General features: G+C 35.0%; 1 protein-coding gene and 2 non-coding genes across 3 annotated transcripts; all 3 read left to right on the top strand.

The window, feature by feature from the left end:
• Positions 1-2,710: 2,710 nt before the first annotated feature.
• On the top strand, positions 2,711-4,068 carry LOC100797081 (uncharacterized). The gene has a single exon (XM_003554945.5). The coding sequence runs from the start codon at positions 2,937-2,939 to the stop codon at positions 3,627-3,629; it is 693 nt and encodes a 230-aa protein (XP_003554993.1). The 5' UTR covers positions 2,711-2,936; the 3' UTR covers positions 3,630-4,068.
• A 1,751-nt stretch (positions 4,069-5,819) lies between these two features.
• On the top strand, positions 5,820-5,937 carry LOC113000644 (U5 spliceosomal RNA). The gene has a single exon (XR_003265969.1). It is a non-coding gene; the product is annotated as a U5 spliceosomal RNA (small nuclear RNA).
• A 5,091-nt stretch (positions 5,938-11,028) lies between these two features.
• LOC113000646 (U5 spliceosomal RNA) lies at positions 11,029-11,147 on the top strand. Its single transcript, XR_003265971.1, has one exon. It is a non-coding gene; the product is annotated as a U5 spliceosomal RNA (small nuclear RNA).
• The last annotated feature ends 5,097 nt before the right edge of the window (positions 11,148-16,244 follow it).

Below are 16,244 nucleotides of genomic sequence, written 5' to 3'. Positions count from 1 at the left end.
AACATGTATTATTTTTATTTTTTTCATTTTTAAAACATTTTAGATATCATTTTTTTTATATGTTAAAAGTATTTGTTTATTATCTAAAACACTATCTAAAATTTTTTTAAAATGAAAAAAAAAACACATATTTTACAAGAACAAAAATAAAAAAGAAAATTACATGAACAAAAATTAAAAAAAAAACCAGTAAATTGCATGTCCATAAAATGTATTTCTGCATCCACAAAGGCCACACCTTTCAGTTTGAAGAACAACGCCACAGGGGCAATTTGTTATCTCTTCATCTCAGTAAGATTTCTGAAAAGAAGTGAAACCCATAACAAGCTGAACATAAGCAGCGAAGAACACAGTTTCTAGGATCATCTTTGAGCTTAAACAATTATATAAGGGTGTTGCTAGGTGCACCCAGCATTTTTTAAAATGTCAAAACTGTACCTGTGCTTTCTTCATATTTGTGATAGGAGTGTGTGAGGATGATCCGTAAATTATACGGATCAACTTGATCGGTAAAGTTGATCCTTATGTTGATATTAAGCACATACGGATCAACTTAGTCCATAAAAGACTTACGGATCAACGGATAAAAAATATTTCAATCTTTGATCCTTAAGTGCTGAGTGCACCTAACAACACCCTTATATAACTACCAACCACGCCCTTGGGTCGACTCTCCCAATAGGGAAAACCATTCAAACCAACCAACAAGAGAAACAATTTGCAATTCTAGTTTTCTAATTTTTATTGTTTCTCTTTGTTATCCCACTGCCCGAAATCGTTTCTACTTTCCAAGATGTTTTTTTTTTGTGGAAATTAACCCACAAATTCAACCTATTTTAACTGAACTATACCCACTGAATAGAAAACAATTTTTAGTAACTTTGTTATTTTCTTCTTTTTGAATATATTACCCCCCTCAAAATTAGTCAAGTTCCGCAACTGCTTTCGAGCTACTCTCAATCCCTGCACTTAAAAAATTGATGTTCTTAAACTCTTTTCTAAAATCAAAACATTCAATTAAAAAATAATTACTTTGGTTTAAATGAGCTTTTATCTTTTTTAATAAATAAACTATCAACTATTACATCTCTACTTTTTTATAAACTTATTTGTCTTGAGTTTTTTTTTCCCGCTCCGTCGTGTCGTGATTATAAGGCCCATTTTAAAAATTTAACATTATATTTTTTATAAACTTAAGTTTGCTGTCATAATTCATTTAATTAATTAATCTTCTATTAAAACTAAATTATATTTTTAGCGAAGAAAATTGTAGATGAATTTATTTTAATTTACTTGGACTTATCTTCAAAAAAACATTATGAAATTTTTTGACAACGTACAAAAGAGCTTACAATACAACTTTCAAAACTAGTATAAAATTATTTTGAGCATATTATCGTAACTTATGAAAATAAGCTAAAAAAAAATGTATGCAGTAGCTGTTGTTAGGATAATACAAGCGTTACTTATTCTTGTTTAGATATTTTTCGTTAATTTGATAAACTTTTCTCCAAGTCCTAATTTTTGTTTCGGTATATTTTGTCTGCATGATAACATATAGCTTATATTGGAGATTACAATTAGGTATTCACAAAAAAAAAAAAAAATGGGGATTAGGTATCCCATTCTTGTGATAATATAAAGGCTTAACTGCTTAAGTTAAACACCAGCATATAAATCAATCCAAAATTACTTGTATTCCAAGAATCAAATCAGAAATTAGATGTAAAAAGGCTATCGCACATTCGCACTAGCTCTCAACAAATTCTTCTACATTTAATATGAAAATTTAAGAGAACCACCTATTTAATTGATGAAAGATTCTTTTATAGCACATCAACTTTATATAATATTGAAAAAGATAATTGAAATAACATACTATACTAATGATGTATATATATAGCTGAGACATTCAATGGTATACAATAAAAAATTTCATAGACTAAGAATCTCAATTGATACAATACTCATACTGGTAGAGAAATGATAAAAATACACTTAACACATTTTGTTCAATATATTATCTCTCATAGGTTGAAAATTTTGAAAATCATCAGGTGAGTCTCATATCTTAATTAATGAATTTTTCTTTTGATTCATAATTTTTAATTAATAAGTGGATTTTTGTCAGAATGTGTTTCTATCAATCCTCAATATCAATCATATAATAACTCAAAGACATGCACATTCCCTAGGATTCAGCCATTTGCACAGCCCACAATGGCCGTCTACGATGATAAAGCAAGAAAATCAAACATAAATACCTTACTCAAAATGCAAACATATGGTGCACCACTGCGCAATAATGCAACACTAACCCCATAAAAATAAAAATGGCAAAAGTTGTGATGATTGATACGATTTCATTAAAAAAAATAGAAATCTCTAAAAAGTCGTAACCATCCATACAACTTCCTCTTATTTGATAAATAATTCAAAAATTACCTCATTTGATAAATTAAGAAAAATTTATCCCCTAATAATGATTAAAAGCCCAACCCATATAACTTAATATAATATTATTATACAATACAATTTAAAACAAATCCCACTTTTTTTTTCTTACTTCACATACATTTCGATAACCAATTAATTATTCGGTTAATATAGAATATCCTAAATGCACAAAGACTTTAGATTCTTCAACCATATCCAACCTCAACTTGAACGTTAGTAAAACCCATCATTAGGCTTAACAAAACAATAAAGTAAAAGTGGCTTTTTCTCTTACCCACATCCACCTAATATTTAGACCGTTGCAAAATTAAATCCTTTTCACTTTATCAAATTCTACATAGAAGAAAATTAAGCAAAAGAATTTCAAGAAGAAGGTGTACAATAATAAACTGTTGATTACTCAATCAGCCATAGATACAAAAGAGAAAAGACTGTGCCAAAACCTTCAAATTCTTCCAATATTCTTCTTCCCATCAATCATGGCTGACACAAACACAAACAGTAACATGTCATTGCCACAAACTCATCAACCAAACCTCACTATTGAGCCTCTCTTGCATGCCCTTGACCCCATATCAATGATCCTTAACCAGAATTCCAATTCAGACAACCCTTTCCCTCTGAGGCTCACCTCTGCAGACAGCTTCATCTTGGAGAGAGGACCAAACTACACTGCATATGCTGAACTGAGAGAATCAAGGTTGCACATGAGGTGTTTGATGCAAGAGCAACAACAACAACAACAAAAGGCTCATGAATTGGAACCAAGGGCAAAACCTGCAACCCCACCAAGGAAGAAACAGGTCAAGTTTCAAGCTTGTGGGGGACACTCAAAAGGGTCCTTTTCCATTGCTCAGTCTGTGCCGGATTTCTCTTCCGCGTTAAGGAAAGAGAATAAGAAACCAGTGAACAACTTGCCTTCAATGACACCACCAAGCAAGAGTGGAAATGGGGTGGTGTTGAGTTCAAGAGGGAGCAAGTCAGTGAGTGGAGGGGAGAAGAAGAAGGGTGGTGGTGGTGGTGTGATGGCAAGGAAGAGCTATGCTTGCATTGATGAGCTTAAGAGTTTTTCTTCTGCTACTGCCATTGCCATCAATGGTGAAGGTAGAGGAGGAGGAAGGAGTAACAAGGTGATGGGGAGAACAATTTCCGGGCACCACAGACAGTTTTGAATGTGGGTGTTGTGGAAATATTGATTCCTTGAATTTGGACTTGTTCTTTATTGGTGGAGTTTGTTGGCTTTGAGAGGCTGTGGTGATGGTTGTGCAATTTCTCTTTTGGTTTCCATTCATTCTGTTTTTTTTTTTGTCTCCTTTTGAGGAACTTACAGAATGATGTAAAATTGTAAATTTTTATGGTGTACGTAAAAGTGTTTCTCACTATAACACTATAGGAGATGCATAGTTTTATTTTACCCTTTCCTCTTAGAATGGACTTTGTTCATCAAAGATTCAAAATAGATCTATGTCTGGTGACTAATGTTTAACCTGAAGTGGACTATCCCATTCAACTATACCCACATTATACTAGTAGTCTTTTAATTACCAAGTTTAAGATATGAAAATTTCTGTTTCTGGTGTGCTTAAGATATGGCTAATGCCAGTTGTTTCATTTGTTTGTTTTGATCTTCAATATTTGCTTCATTTGTTTAATGAATACATAGAAATAAAACAGTTTTCAACTTTCTAATCATCAGCTTAGGTTAATGATCCAAGAACTGAATAATATTGGTGAGTTTTAGGCAACACATACAGAAAATAATAAATACTATCATCCTTGGATGCTATCTATCCAGTTATGCAAAAGATCCAGAGAGACCCAATTAGAAATACCATCGATCTATTTGTACAACAATGTATACCGTTGTTCATGGATCAGAAACAAAAAAAGAAAAAAGAAAAATTACTAGTAATATGTTGCATGACTAGTTTAGAGGAATTTCAGTAGCAAGAAGTAAACAAATTCAAATGGTGCCCTTTCCTGGAATCAACAAGGACTTCAACAAATTTCACCTACCAAAATTTGGAGTACATCTCCCATGTATATAAACATCAGTCTCAAATGCTTCAATATTAAATTAAGTCCTTTTCCTCAAGGGGTTGCTCATCTCACAATCCATTATTTCGTCCTTTACCAATCTTGTCTATACATGGCTACTTCTCAATCTAACTCTTGGCTTCTTGAACCAAAATCTTAGCTTTCATGCATAATGCAGCTTTTTTCCATGCAAACCATGCCTTGACTACTCTGTTTATAATACTGACAGCAATTTGAATCTAGATATTCTATCACACAATCAATTACCTACCTTAAGTTGGTTTCTCACTTTAGATTCCTCACATCCCACGAAGACATTACAATCTGTGTACATATTCTCTTGCCATGGTTTTCAATTTGTCAAACAGAAAGCAAAAAATGAAAAGTTGAGGCACTCGGTATGCTCATTTTGCTGAGTGGCATTTCAAGGAACCAATTCAGCATTGAGGATAACATCTTTCATATTGAGCTTGCTTTGTATCAATCAATTACTAAAATAATTTAGACTTTGCAATATTCTAGGAATTTGGTTGGTAAGTGCAGTCAGTATCTCGCAACCTATCTGCCCTTTGTTGAATGATAATGCAGAACCTAAAAGCCTAGCATTATGTTCAAACTGTTCCAGTTGATCATATGAGCAATTGATTGAGTCAAGGTGAAAACCATGGCCTGGAATTTAATCAAGGACCAAAGGCGTCACAACAGGAGGAAATAAACTTGGCCTGAAAGCCAGAGGGATTAAATAAATGAAAATTAGAAATCATATTTTATTAATTCTGTTTACCTGAGTTTTCATACAAACTACAGGAAGGACTAACACGATTATCATTACAAGAGGATCCTAATAATATTTCATTATTTGGTGCATACTGTTACCACTTAGGCACTTACAAGTAGAAACAAAAGGTCATGTGAATTATAATTACCAGAATGTAGATATCTACCCATCATAGTACAAGTATTAATAAAATATTATAGTAAACAGATAGATCAAGCTTAAACTGAGTATAATCAAAGCTCAGATGACTATTAGTGTACTGTTTTAGGAAATATTGTCTTATTTTACTAAGGTAAATGACTAATGACAGTCAGTCAGTCCACACTCCCAAAAAGTTGAAACCAAGGGTATTAGAGAGTTATAACATTATTAACATAACATCTTTGATGCTTGTTAATTTTCCTCAAGCCAAAAATCTGACACAGTTGGGTACATTCTGTCCCAGCAAGTAAAATAACATCACCAAAGCCCACATCGAGTAATATGCTATGTTGAAGTAAACCGCTTACACTATAAAATAAAACAGCTTCAATTCATTTAATTACGGAGCTGTGTGATAAGTACAGAGCGAACTATTCTTTCGCCTTTTACTAAAGAATACCGTGTACTTGTTACTAGAAGCAGCATACGCCAATTTTTGTAAAAGGGTCTTCTTTTGAGGACCCTACAACTTCAGTTTAAGTTTTGCATATTTAAATAAATGGTTCATTTCCTAGAACTATTAATAGTTCCATTCATGTTGTTTGCTGTTAGGAACCAGAATATGATATAAACCTGTGTTACCACACCTATTAATGTTATATTATTATTATTGTTTTTCCTTCAAAACACACCTATTAATGTTATATTATTATTATTGTTTTTCCTTCAAAACACACCTATTAATGTTATATTATTATTATTGTTTTTCCTTCAACCACATTTTTCACTACTTCCCACTTCTGCCTTCATGGGCCTCACTTCACTTTTGAATCAAAAGTTTCATTAATGACCCCCATATCTTTGATCCTTAACCACAATTTCAATTCAGACCGCCCTTTCCCTGTGAGGCTTAGCTCTGTAGTTAGATTTATTTTCTTCATGAAGAGAGGACCCTATTATTATGCATATTGATGTGATCCTTATTAGGAACGAATCACTTGATATAGGTTACAATATTTTGGATGACGCTACTTCCAGAGAAGAAAGATAAGTCAGGATAGACGCCACAAGGATTATCTTAATATGTCTGAGATTGGTTCAACAAGAAATCCAGAGAGAAGCTCTCACCAAATTTTATCAAATGCCAACAGTCCTCTCTATTGAAAATGAAATCCATACATATAGAGTATCTGAACGAAAAGACAAAAATAGACATGAGCCTTTAAAACAGTTTGGGCCAAAATTATAACAAAAAAATTATAAATAAAAAAAGAACATGTTTGGCATGTGCCTTCAAATTAGTCCGGGCCTTCAGGAACAATTAATATTCTTAGTAGTGTCTCTGTCTCTAGGCCTTCATCCTTCTTCACTTGGGCCTTGTTAAGTTTGTCTGCTATCATTTGTTGGAGGGTATCCACTAACTGTTTGGTCCTACTCTTGGTCATAGGTCCCTGTATTTGGACAGATTTAGGATTCTCATCATTTCCTCCTTCTTGGAAAGCATTTATCCTCAAATGTTCAGAATCATCACCTGGAATGTCGATCTTGTAAGCATTGTCATTGATCCTCTCTAGTGCTTGGAAATGTCCGTCTCCTCTAGGTTGAAGTTTGGACTTCCTTTATTTAGGGAACCTTTCCTTCCTCATGTGTATCCAAACCCAATCATTTGATTCAAGTACCACTTCCTTCCTGTTCTTGTTGGCTTGCTTGACATAACTTTCATTCTTCTTTGCAATTTGAACCTTCACCTGCTTATGCAATCTTTTCATATACTCAACTTTAGCCTGTGCATCCTTATGTTGAGTCTCTTGGGGATTGCTTTTGTAAGTTGACCTGTTAGGCAATGAAACTCCTGGAAGGAGGTCAATTTGATGTTCTATGCCTCTTGAAGGTGGTAGTCCATAAGAAGTCTCCTTGGGAAAGACATCTTTAAATTCCTGCAATAAGAGTTCAACACTAGGAGAAGCAGAAATCGTTAACTCATTAGAATTATCAACAGAAACTCTACTGTCTTTGCAGTACAATAGATAGAGCGACTCACGAGCAAGTAACACTTTCCTCACTTCAGTCGCCTTTGCTACACAATTAAATTTTCTCTCATGTGTATCACTCTTTCTCTCAGGTGAATCACTCTTCTTTTTCCTATTCCTATTTGGTACCTCACTCTTTTCTTTCTCTTGTTCTCTCTTTTCTCTCATTCTAATTTGGTCATCACACACTTCTCTAGGGGATAGAGGTTTAAGAATAATCTTCCGGTCATGGTGCTGGAAAGAAATATTGTTGGTGAAGTCATCTTGCACTGCTTTGGTGTCATACTACCATGGTCTTCCTAACAGTATATGAGTTGCCTCCATTGGAACCACATCACACAACACCCTATCATCACTAAGCCACTGAAGTCTGTATGGCCTAGGATGAGGCTTAGTATCCAAATTAAGTTTGGACACTAACCTGGAACTTGCAACATTGGTATAACTTCCTCCATCAACAATTAAAGAGCAAAGTTTACCATTAATCGTACATCTGGTGTGGAAAATATTTTCTCTTTGGGTGTCATCTTGTGGCTGCATCTGACTTCCTAAGAGCCTTCTCACCATTAGCATATCACCCTGCATAGCTTTCTCCTCAAGCTCTTCTTCCACTTCTTATTCTTCTTCTTCTTCTTCTTCTTCTTCTTCTTCTTCTTCTTCACTGATTTCAGATTCACTGGTGATTGCTCCATCTGCCTTCATGATCATGGTCCTCCTAGTTGGACAGTCAGAAGCACTATGTCCTCTACCTTAGCATTTGAAGCATTTTATGTTTCTCGTACTAGTGTTGGATGATGAAGCAGAATTATGCTTGATTTCAGCACTGGACACTGTGACTTTCCATGTGAACTGGACATGTTGCCTCCCTTTTTCTTGGATCTGTTGGTCAAGTTCTGGTTGAAATTGTTGGATGAGTTCCTTGTTGCTGCAATTTTCCTCTTCAACTGTTGTTCAACCCGGACTGCCTTATGCAACAAGTCATCTAATTCCACCTACTCCTATAATTCAACAACATCTCTAATGTCAGGATTTAGTCCACTCAAAAAACTAGCCATTGTATCCTCAGTGTCCTCTTCAATGTTGGCCCTTACTAGTGTCATCTCCTTGTAGTACTCCTCCATAGTCAAACTTCCCTGGGACAACCTCTGGAGTTTCTGTCGCATGGTTCTGTTGTAGCTAGTTGGAACATACCTCTTTCGCATAACCCTTCTCATCTCAGTTAATGTATCTATCTCTCGCCCCTCCTCTCTCATCATCTTTCTTTGATTTTTATTCCACCAAACAAGGGTATAGTCTGAGAATTCAACTGCTGCAAACTTCACCTTCTGCTCTTCAATATAATCATTGTAAGAGAATACATGTTGAATCTTCATCTCCCAGTCAAGGTAGGCGTCTGGGTCACTTCTGCCTTTGAAAGGGGGTGCATTAAGTTTTACTCCCTTAATTCTGTTCTGCCCCTCCATTCAGTTCGGTCCATCATTGGACCTTCTGTTCCCACCATAAGGTCTCCCAACATTTGGATTCATTTGGTGCTCTAGTCCTTCTATTCGTCTGTAGAGCTCTTCATTGTTACGGTTCAACAAATGTTGCATTTGTGTAGTCATTACGTCCAATAATAAGCACTGAGATCCGTCCAGTTGATGATATTCACCACCACCGTCACTAGCTCCTGCCATGATTAAGGAACAAACAATTATGCAATAATTTAAACAAAGATCACATGACCTCACCACACTCTACTCACGTGTTTCTATCTTTAATGATAGTTCACTCGTGTTTGATGCTCTCAATATAGGCTTTTGTATGATGTTTTTTTGTCACTCTTGCCTTTTACCATTCACTCCCTTGTAAGTTCCTAGATGGATCAAATTGGATGCACAAAGGTAATAGAACAGGAAAGACAACATAATTATGGAATAACAGATTGGATAACAAACTAACAGATTTGATAACAAACTAGAATAACAAATTAACAGATTGGATAACAAACTAGGATAACAGACTAACAGATTGTATAACAAACTAGGATCACAAACTAACATATTGGATAACAAACTTGGATAACAGATTTTTGCCAAAATAAAATGCCTCTAACTTCCTCAAATTCGTGTTCAAAGATTCAAACACCCACTTTTTTTTTTTCAAACTTTTTGCAGCTTTTTTTTTTTTTTTTGCTTTCTTTTTCAAAATTCGTCTAGGATAATAGACTATTATTCACTCAATCAATTCCACTGGTCCAAATTCAATAGCTAATTGGGCAATTCGTTCAATACTCGAACAAACAAATATGAGAAATTCAATGGCCTACTAAACCCTAAACCCCCAAAGTTCTCTCGTAAGCCAAATTGTCCCCAAACAAAATTTGAAACATAATTTTTGTTTTTTTTTACATTGAATTTGAAAAAAACAAAAACAATAACTAGAACAAAAATAAGAACGCAAACAAGAACGCAACAAGATGCAAACAAGAATGCAACAAGGATGCAAACAAGACGTAAACACGAAACTGAGACACAAATGACAAAGGAAAAAAATAAAGATTGGATAGGATAGAACCTGTAACAAGAGCCGAAGCTCTGATACCACATGATGTGATCCTTACTAGGAGCGGATCGCTTGATATAGGTTACAAAGTTTTGGATGACGCCACCTCCAGAGAGGGAAGATAAGTCAGGGTAGATAAGTCTGAGATTGGTTCAACAAGAAACCCAGAGAGAAGCTCTTATCAAATTTTATCAAATGCCAAAAGTTCTCTCTATTGAAAACGAAATCCATACATATAGAGTATCAAAAGGATAGAAATAAACATGGACCTTTAAAACAGTTTGGGCCAAAATTAAAACGAAAAAATTATAAATAAAAAAAGAACATATTTGGTATGAGCCTTCAAATTAGTCTGGGTCTTCAGCAACAATTAATATTCTTAATAGTGCCTCTGCCTTTAGGCCTTCATCCTTCTTCACTTGGGCCTTGTTAAGTATGTCTGCTACTATTTGTTGGGGGGTATCCACTGATTGTTTGGTCCTACTCCTAGTCATAGGTCTCTGTATTTGGACAGTTTTAGGATTCTCATCACATATGCTGAACCAAGGTTTTAAATATCGGTTATGGTCGGGTTTGCGGTTTCGTTGCGTTTGTTGATGTCGCAGCAAATCAAGGACAAATGCGGCAGATGTAGTTCAAATCGTGATTGTGGATAGTTAAAAAACCTTGATATTGTGGCCTAAATCTCAGTCATGGATCGTTTTTTAAAACCTTGTGCTGAACTGAGATAATCAAGGTTTGCACATGACCGTGCGTGACGCAAGAACAACAAGAGCCTCAGGATTGGGAACCAACAAAACTTGCAACAGTGCAACCCACCATGGAAGTAACTAACAGGTCAAGTTTCAAGCTTCTTGAGGACATTCAGAATGGTCCTTTCTTGCTCAGTCTGCTAGATTTCTCTGTTGCATTTAACAATTAGCAAGAACTGAAACATATTATGTGGAAGTGGACATGACTGAAGACCATATCGAGTGATGTACTGTGGAAATAAACTGTTTATACTATAAAACAAAGGACTGCAACTGGTTTAGACTACGGAGCCGTGTGATAAGTACAGAGGAACTATTCTATTCTTTTGCCTTTTACTAAAGAATATTGTGTGCTTGTCACTTTAAGCGGCATAAGCCAATTTTTGAATAAGGGTTTTTAGATAGATGACCCTGCAATCTTAAACTTGAATTCTGTTTGTACTTGAAATCATCAAGGACTTTAATATTTATGATACTCGTTTCCTTAATCATTTATCTCTGATTCAGGAACTTAAACTAACAAAGTCTGCAACCCCACCAACGAAGAGGTCCTTTTCTATCTGTCTGTGCCAGATTCTATTGCTGAATTAAGGAAAGAGAATAGAAAACCTTTTTTGGACTTTTTCAGTTCTTTTGAATGTGGGTGGAAATATTGGTTCCCTAAATTTGAACTTGTTCTTTGTTGGTTGAGTTTGTTGCTTCTAGAGGTTGTGGTGATGGTTTATGACATTTCTCTTTTGTTTTTCGTTCATTTATTTTGTCTCCTTTTGAGCAACTTACAGGATTACGTAAATTGTTAAGTTATGGTGTATGTAAAAAGTGTTTATCACTATCATATTGTACAAAGTTTTAACTTTCCTTTTTAAATGGACTTTGTTCAATGTAGAGTTTTGAAATGAAGTATTGTTATTAGCGCACAGACTGTAACATGTACCAGGTTCTCGTTCTTTCTTTAAATTTGTGAATAATATATTTTTTTCTAAACATGCAAAATTATCAAATAATGCTTTTGTTCTGTTACCTCTCTATAAGTTCAAAACCTTGGAATTCATCCTCAACATCTCTCTCCGTAACTTATGAGCGCCATACGCCGGTTTTTGTAACAGGGTCTTCAAAAGAGGACCCTGCAAATTTAACTTAAAAATTTTGTGTTTTTTTTTTTGCGATATTTAATTGTAATCAACAGTTGTCATTCATGTCCATGGCCCCATCTTTGATACTTACCAGAATTCCCATTGTAAGTAATTGGAACCAAACAAGTCAGATGAGGTAAAAAAAAAAAATGTCAGTTGCACACTTGTGCTTGTCAATTCATGTTTTGGACATCTCATCTTTACAAATTTTAACTCCCATAGAATTGGATTATTTTCAGAAGGTATTTTCTTTATGCAAATGATTACTTCTGCTGCATAACAACATTTGAAATGTTATCATGGATAATGTGTAATCATACAGTTTCTTTTTTCAGACTGAGACACTGGCTTAACATATAAAATTTGACTATGGGTATACCTCCAAGAGCCTTGCCATAGTTAATGTATGGTTCATTAGTTTCATCCAAAGTAATGCAAAATAAGAAAGCTTCCAATAGAAAAAAAAAACTAATGTCAATTATAATTATCAAAATGCAGATATCCACCAATCATAATACAGGTTTTAATAAATTATTACATTGAACACAGAGATCAAGCTTAAACTGAGTATAATCAAAGCTCAGATGACTATATAAGTGTATTGGTTTCAAGGAATATGTTATATTTTACCAAGGTAAAGAAATAATTGCAGTCATTCCACACTCCCAAAATATTAGAGTTCAGAAATAATATCTTTGATATTTGATAACTTTCCTCATCACACTATAGTTATGTAAAAACTACAAACTAAAAATAATGTTGAATGTAGAACACGTAAAAAATCTGTTAGTTGAAATTTTACATCCTGTCAGTGCAGGATTCAAGAAACAAGAAAATTTCTGTGTAGAAATGGAGATTTCTCAAGAAGAACCGGTTGTGTTAGCGAATCTTTCATAACCAAAGCCCACATCGAGTAAAATGAAACGGTGTATCTGTGTTATAAATACGGAGCCATGCGTTACTGACAAAGTGAACAGAGTGAATTATTCTATGATTTTTTAGTGAAGAATGCCACTGTTATCCTACTCTAGGTTTGTTTCAATGTAACAATAACAGTATTAGCATTTATTGTGGTTTTTTATATTAAAATATATGGTTGCACATGTCAATTAGCAGAGATGTCATACATCATTTTCCTTTTAACAAATAAATGGGTGCACGTGAAGTGTTTGATGTAAGAACAAGACCTCCTTTTATTTTTATTTAACAAATAAATGGTTGCACATGAAGTGTTTGATGCAAGAACAAGAGCCTCAGGAACTGGAATCAAGCCAAGTTTAAAAAACTAAACGCTTGTGATTTGTAGGAGGATATAACAATAGTATTCGAAGATAATTCCCCAACTTATAAGTATTAAAAAGGTTATTTAGGTGTCAAAGAACACCATAACCTGATAAGCAAATTAATCTTTAGATAGATCATATCAGCGAGGAGAAAAACATAATATACAATGGTTAGCAGAAAATAAAGACGGTTTATAAGAAATCTAAATTGTGTAATGTGAAACACTTGTTATTTAAAAGAAATATAGATGAGATGCACATAAATTGATCAATGATCAATAATGACCCTTTGGAGTGCAATTTGCTCACAAGAACATGTGCAGAACACAGGTAATTGAAGTACCACACATCTCATAAAAACAAACGCATTATGCCACAGATGTGTAGAGCTTTCCATAAGCCTCCAAAGCAATGCACTCCTCTGTTCACATTCCTAATTCTCTTTACATGCGATTAAATTGTACAAAGCAGACTTTGATGAACCGTAACAAAAAATAAAATGAATACTACAGGTGTTAAAGAGTAATATAGAGCACTTACCTACCTGTCAATGTATCTTTTATCAATTTTAATCAATATAATGAATGTCTTCTATGGTACTCCTTTTCTATAATTTAAACTCTATCATGTTTGGCCTCACCAAGTAGGAATAACTTGATCTCCTCTCAATTTTCTGATAACAGGCTAACCAACATAAAACCATGCAGAAGTAGAAGAATGGGAGCATCTGCTTGCTCATGGTTTTCCATTCTAAATTCTGTTAAACACCAATAGTTTATTCTCTTATCAAATAGTACTGAGTCATTTGACAAAGTTAATATAACGAAGGGCACAAATAATATATAAATTCTCATGGGACATGTTAGCCCATATTTTTGATGAGCTAAAATATGCTCTAAATACGCATTAGATGTCGTCTTGAATTTCGAAGCGTATTAAAGAGCAAGAGTCTTGTCAGATCCTGTTCGAATCGAAAAGAAAGAAGAGTTTATTGAAAGGGATTCACGGGATCAAAGAAGTATTTATGAAGTATAAGGCTAAGACAAGAAAGAGGGCTTCGAACCATTGGGCGATTCGAACTGGTGTATGGTCGAGTCGAAGTCAAGGCAGCAAGATTTCTGGACTTAGCACAATTTCTGACAAAACTTCACAAAAATCAGTTCGACTTCGAGCAATGTGGATAACCGTTCTAAGGAGCAGTTATGTGCATGTAAGGTGTACGTAGCAGGACACTTGGCATTAGGATAGTGTTCGACCGTTAGGGCAGTTTATTTTCGAATGTCTATATATAGCAGTTTTTTAGTCAGATTTCGAGGTCGCAAATCATTTCTACAAAATCCTTATATACTCAAAGTACCCAGCGCAGAGAGAAACGAGTACGCAAGGAAAATGTATGATTGTGAACCATTTTAAGTTTCTGCAAACTTTACATTTCGAATGCAATGCAATTTCCGCTTCACTTTATAATTTCTGTTTTTTAAATGGTTCATTCGATCGAATGAACTCGTTGAGCCTTTTAATTCTGCAATTTACCTTTCCCTTGTCAATTTACTTCCAGCATTTCGATCCTGTCAAACAATTTTACTTCCTGTAAGTCTCAAACCAGTAAATGTTTGTTGCAATGATGAACATTCAAAGCTTTACATTTAAACACAAAAACACAAATGACATGCTCCTGAGATTCACTCGTTGATCTCGCAAGCAATTAACTTAGACTAGCGATTGTTTACCAAATCCCAGCGTAAACAAATTGGCACGCCCGGTGGGACAGGTCAATTGTGTGTTTTGGTTTTAAATTATTAAAGTTTTGTTTAGTGTAGTTGGTTTATTGCATTCTTAATTGTTTTGATTTTGTATGCATTTAAGAAGTGGGAAATCTGTTCCACACTTAACAGAATTCAAAACTCGTACAAGGATGGCTAGACCACCCCCAAGTAATCGAAACAATGACCTTCCAAATATGGAGGGGCAACCAACGCAGACATCTGTTAGTAATGCCAATATAAATTCTGGCATAGGAGCAATTCCTGACCAAACTGTTGGCACGATAAGTTCGACCGCTTCGACGGTTATGAATCAGACAGGGGTAACTTCTCCCATGACCAACATGACGTTGGCAAGTTCGACCACGTCAGCGTCTGCTTTTGCCCCATGGAATAACCCTAGTTTAGGGAATCCCAGTGGAAGTCCTTTTCGACCGCCTCAAAACCCTCTATATGGCATGCCTACATCTTTGATGGCAGGGTTGCAAAACTCTCAACCAAATATAGAGAATCTTAATATGTCCTCTCCATCAGGATCTGTAGCGGGCAATCAAGGTAGGGTAATTCCTCAACATTTAACCAATACATCCGTTTTGTCACTCAGACAACAAATGGATGAAAGTAACCATGATATGGTTAACATGTTAACACAACAAATAGGAACTGTTATTAACCCCTTAATTCAAAATACAAATGACAGTTACCAAATGTTAACAAATCAAATAAGTCGAATTGCTGACTTTTTTGGGGCACCACCCATACAGCAACCACCAATTCGACAGATCCAAATACAGGCGCCTGTCCAAGAGATACAGATGCCTAACAATCCAGAGATGCAAATGGCTCAAGCACCACAACCATTGGCTCGCATAGAGCCACCAGCCCAACAGGTCGAACCAAACCCTGGTATAATATTGGTAAATAGAAACCAAAATGCTGATGAGATAATAGGGAATGTTCAACAAAACCGTTTCGATAGGCAGAATAACTTGGCCCAAATGGTCGAAACAATTCTAGTACAAAATGGTTTGAACTTGGGCTTACACAGGCCCAATTTTGTGTCCCCATTATCTGAATATGTGTTACAGACAGAATTACCAAGGGGTGTGAAAATCCCTAAGTTTACTAAGTTTGCGGGAGAGACGAATGAGTCCACTGTCGAACACATTGCTAGATATTTGGTCGAGGCAGGGGACTTGGCTAATAATGAAAATTTAAGAATGAAATTTTTCCCTAATTCCTTAACTAAAAATGCTTTTACATGGTTTACAACCCTTTCTCCTCATTCCATACATAATTGGAACCAATTGGAGAGGATTTTCCATG

This window comes from Glycine max, chromosome 19, assembly GCF_000004515.6.
Source record: "Glycine max cultivar Williams 82 chromosome 19, Glycine_max_v4.0, whole genome shotgun sequence".
Taxonomy (NCBI): Eukaryota; Viridiplantae; Streptophyta; class Magnoliopsida; order Fabales; family Fabaceae; genus Glycine; species Glycine max.
The sequence above is the reverse complement of the archived record's forward strand: the minus strand, read 5'-3'. Positions and strand labels throughout refer to the sequence as shown.

Excerpts from the sequence above, each read along its gene's own strand:
- LOC100797081 (XM_003554945.5), top strand. The coding sequence starts at position 2,937 with ATGGCTGACACAAACACAAACAGTAACATGTCATTGCCACAAACTCAT.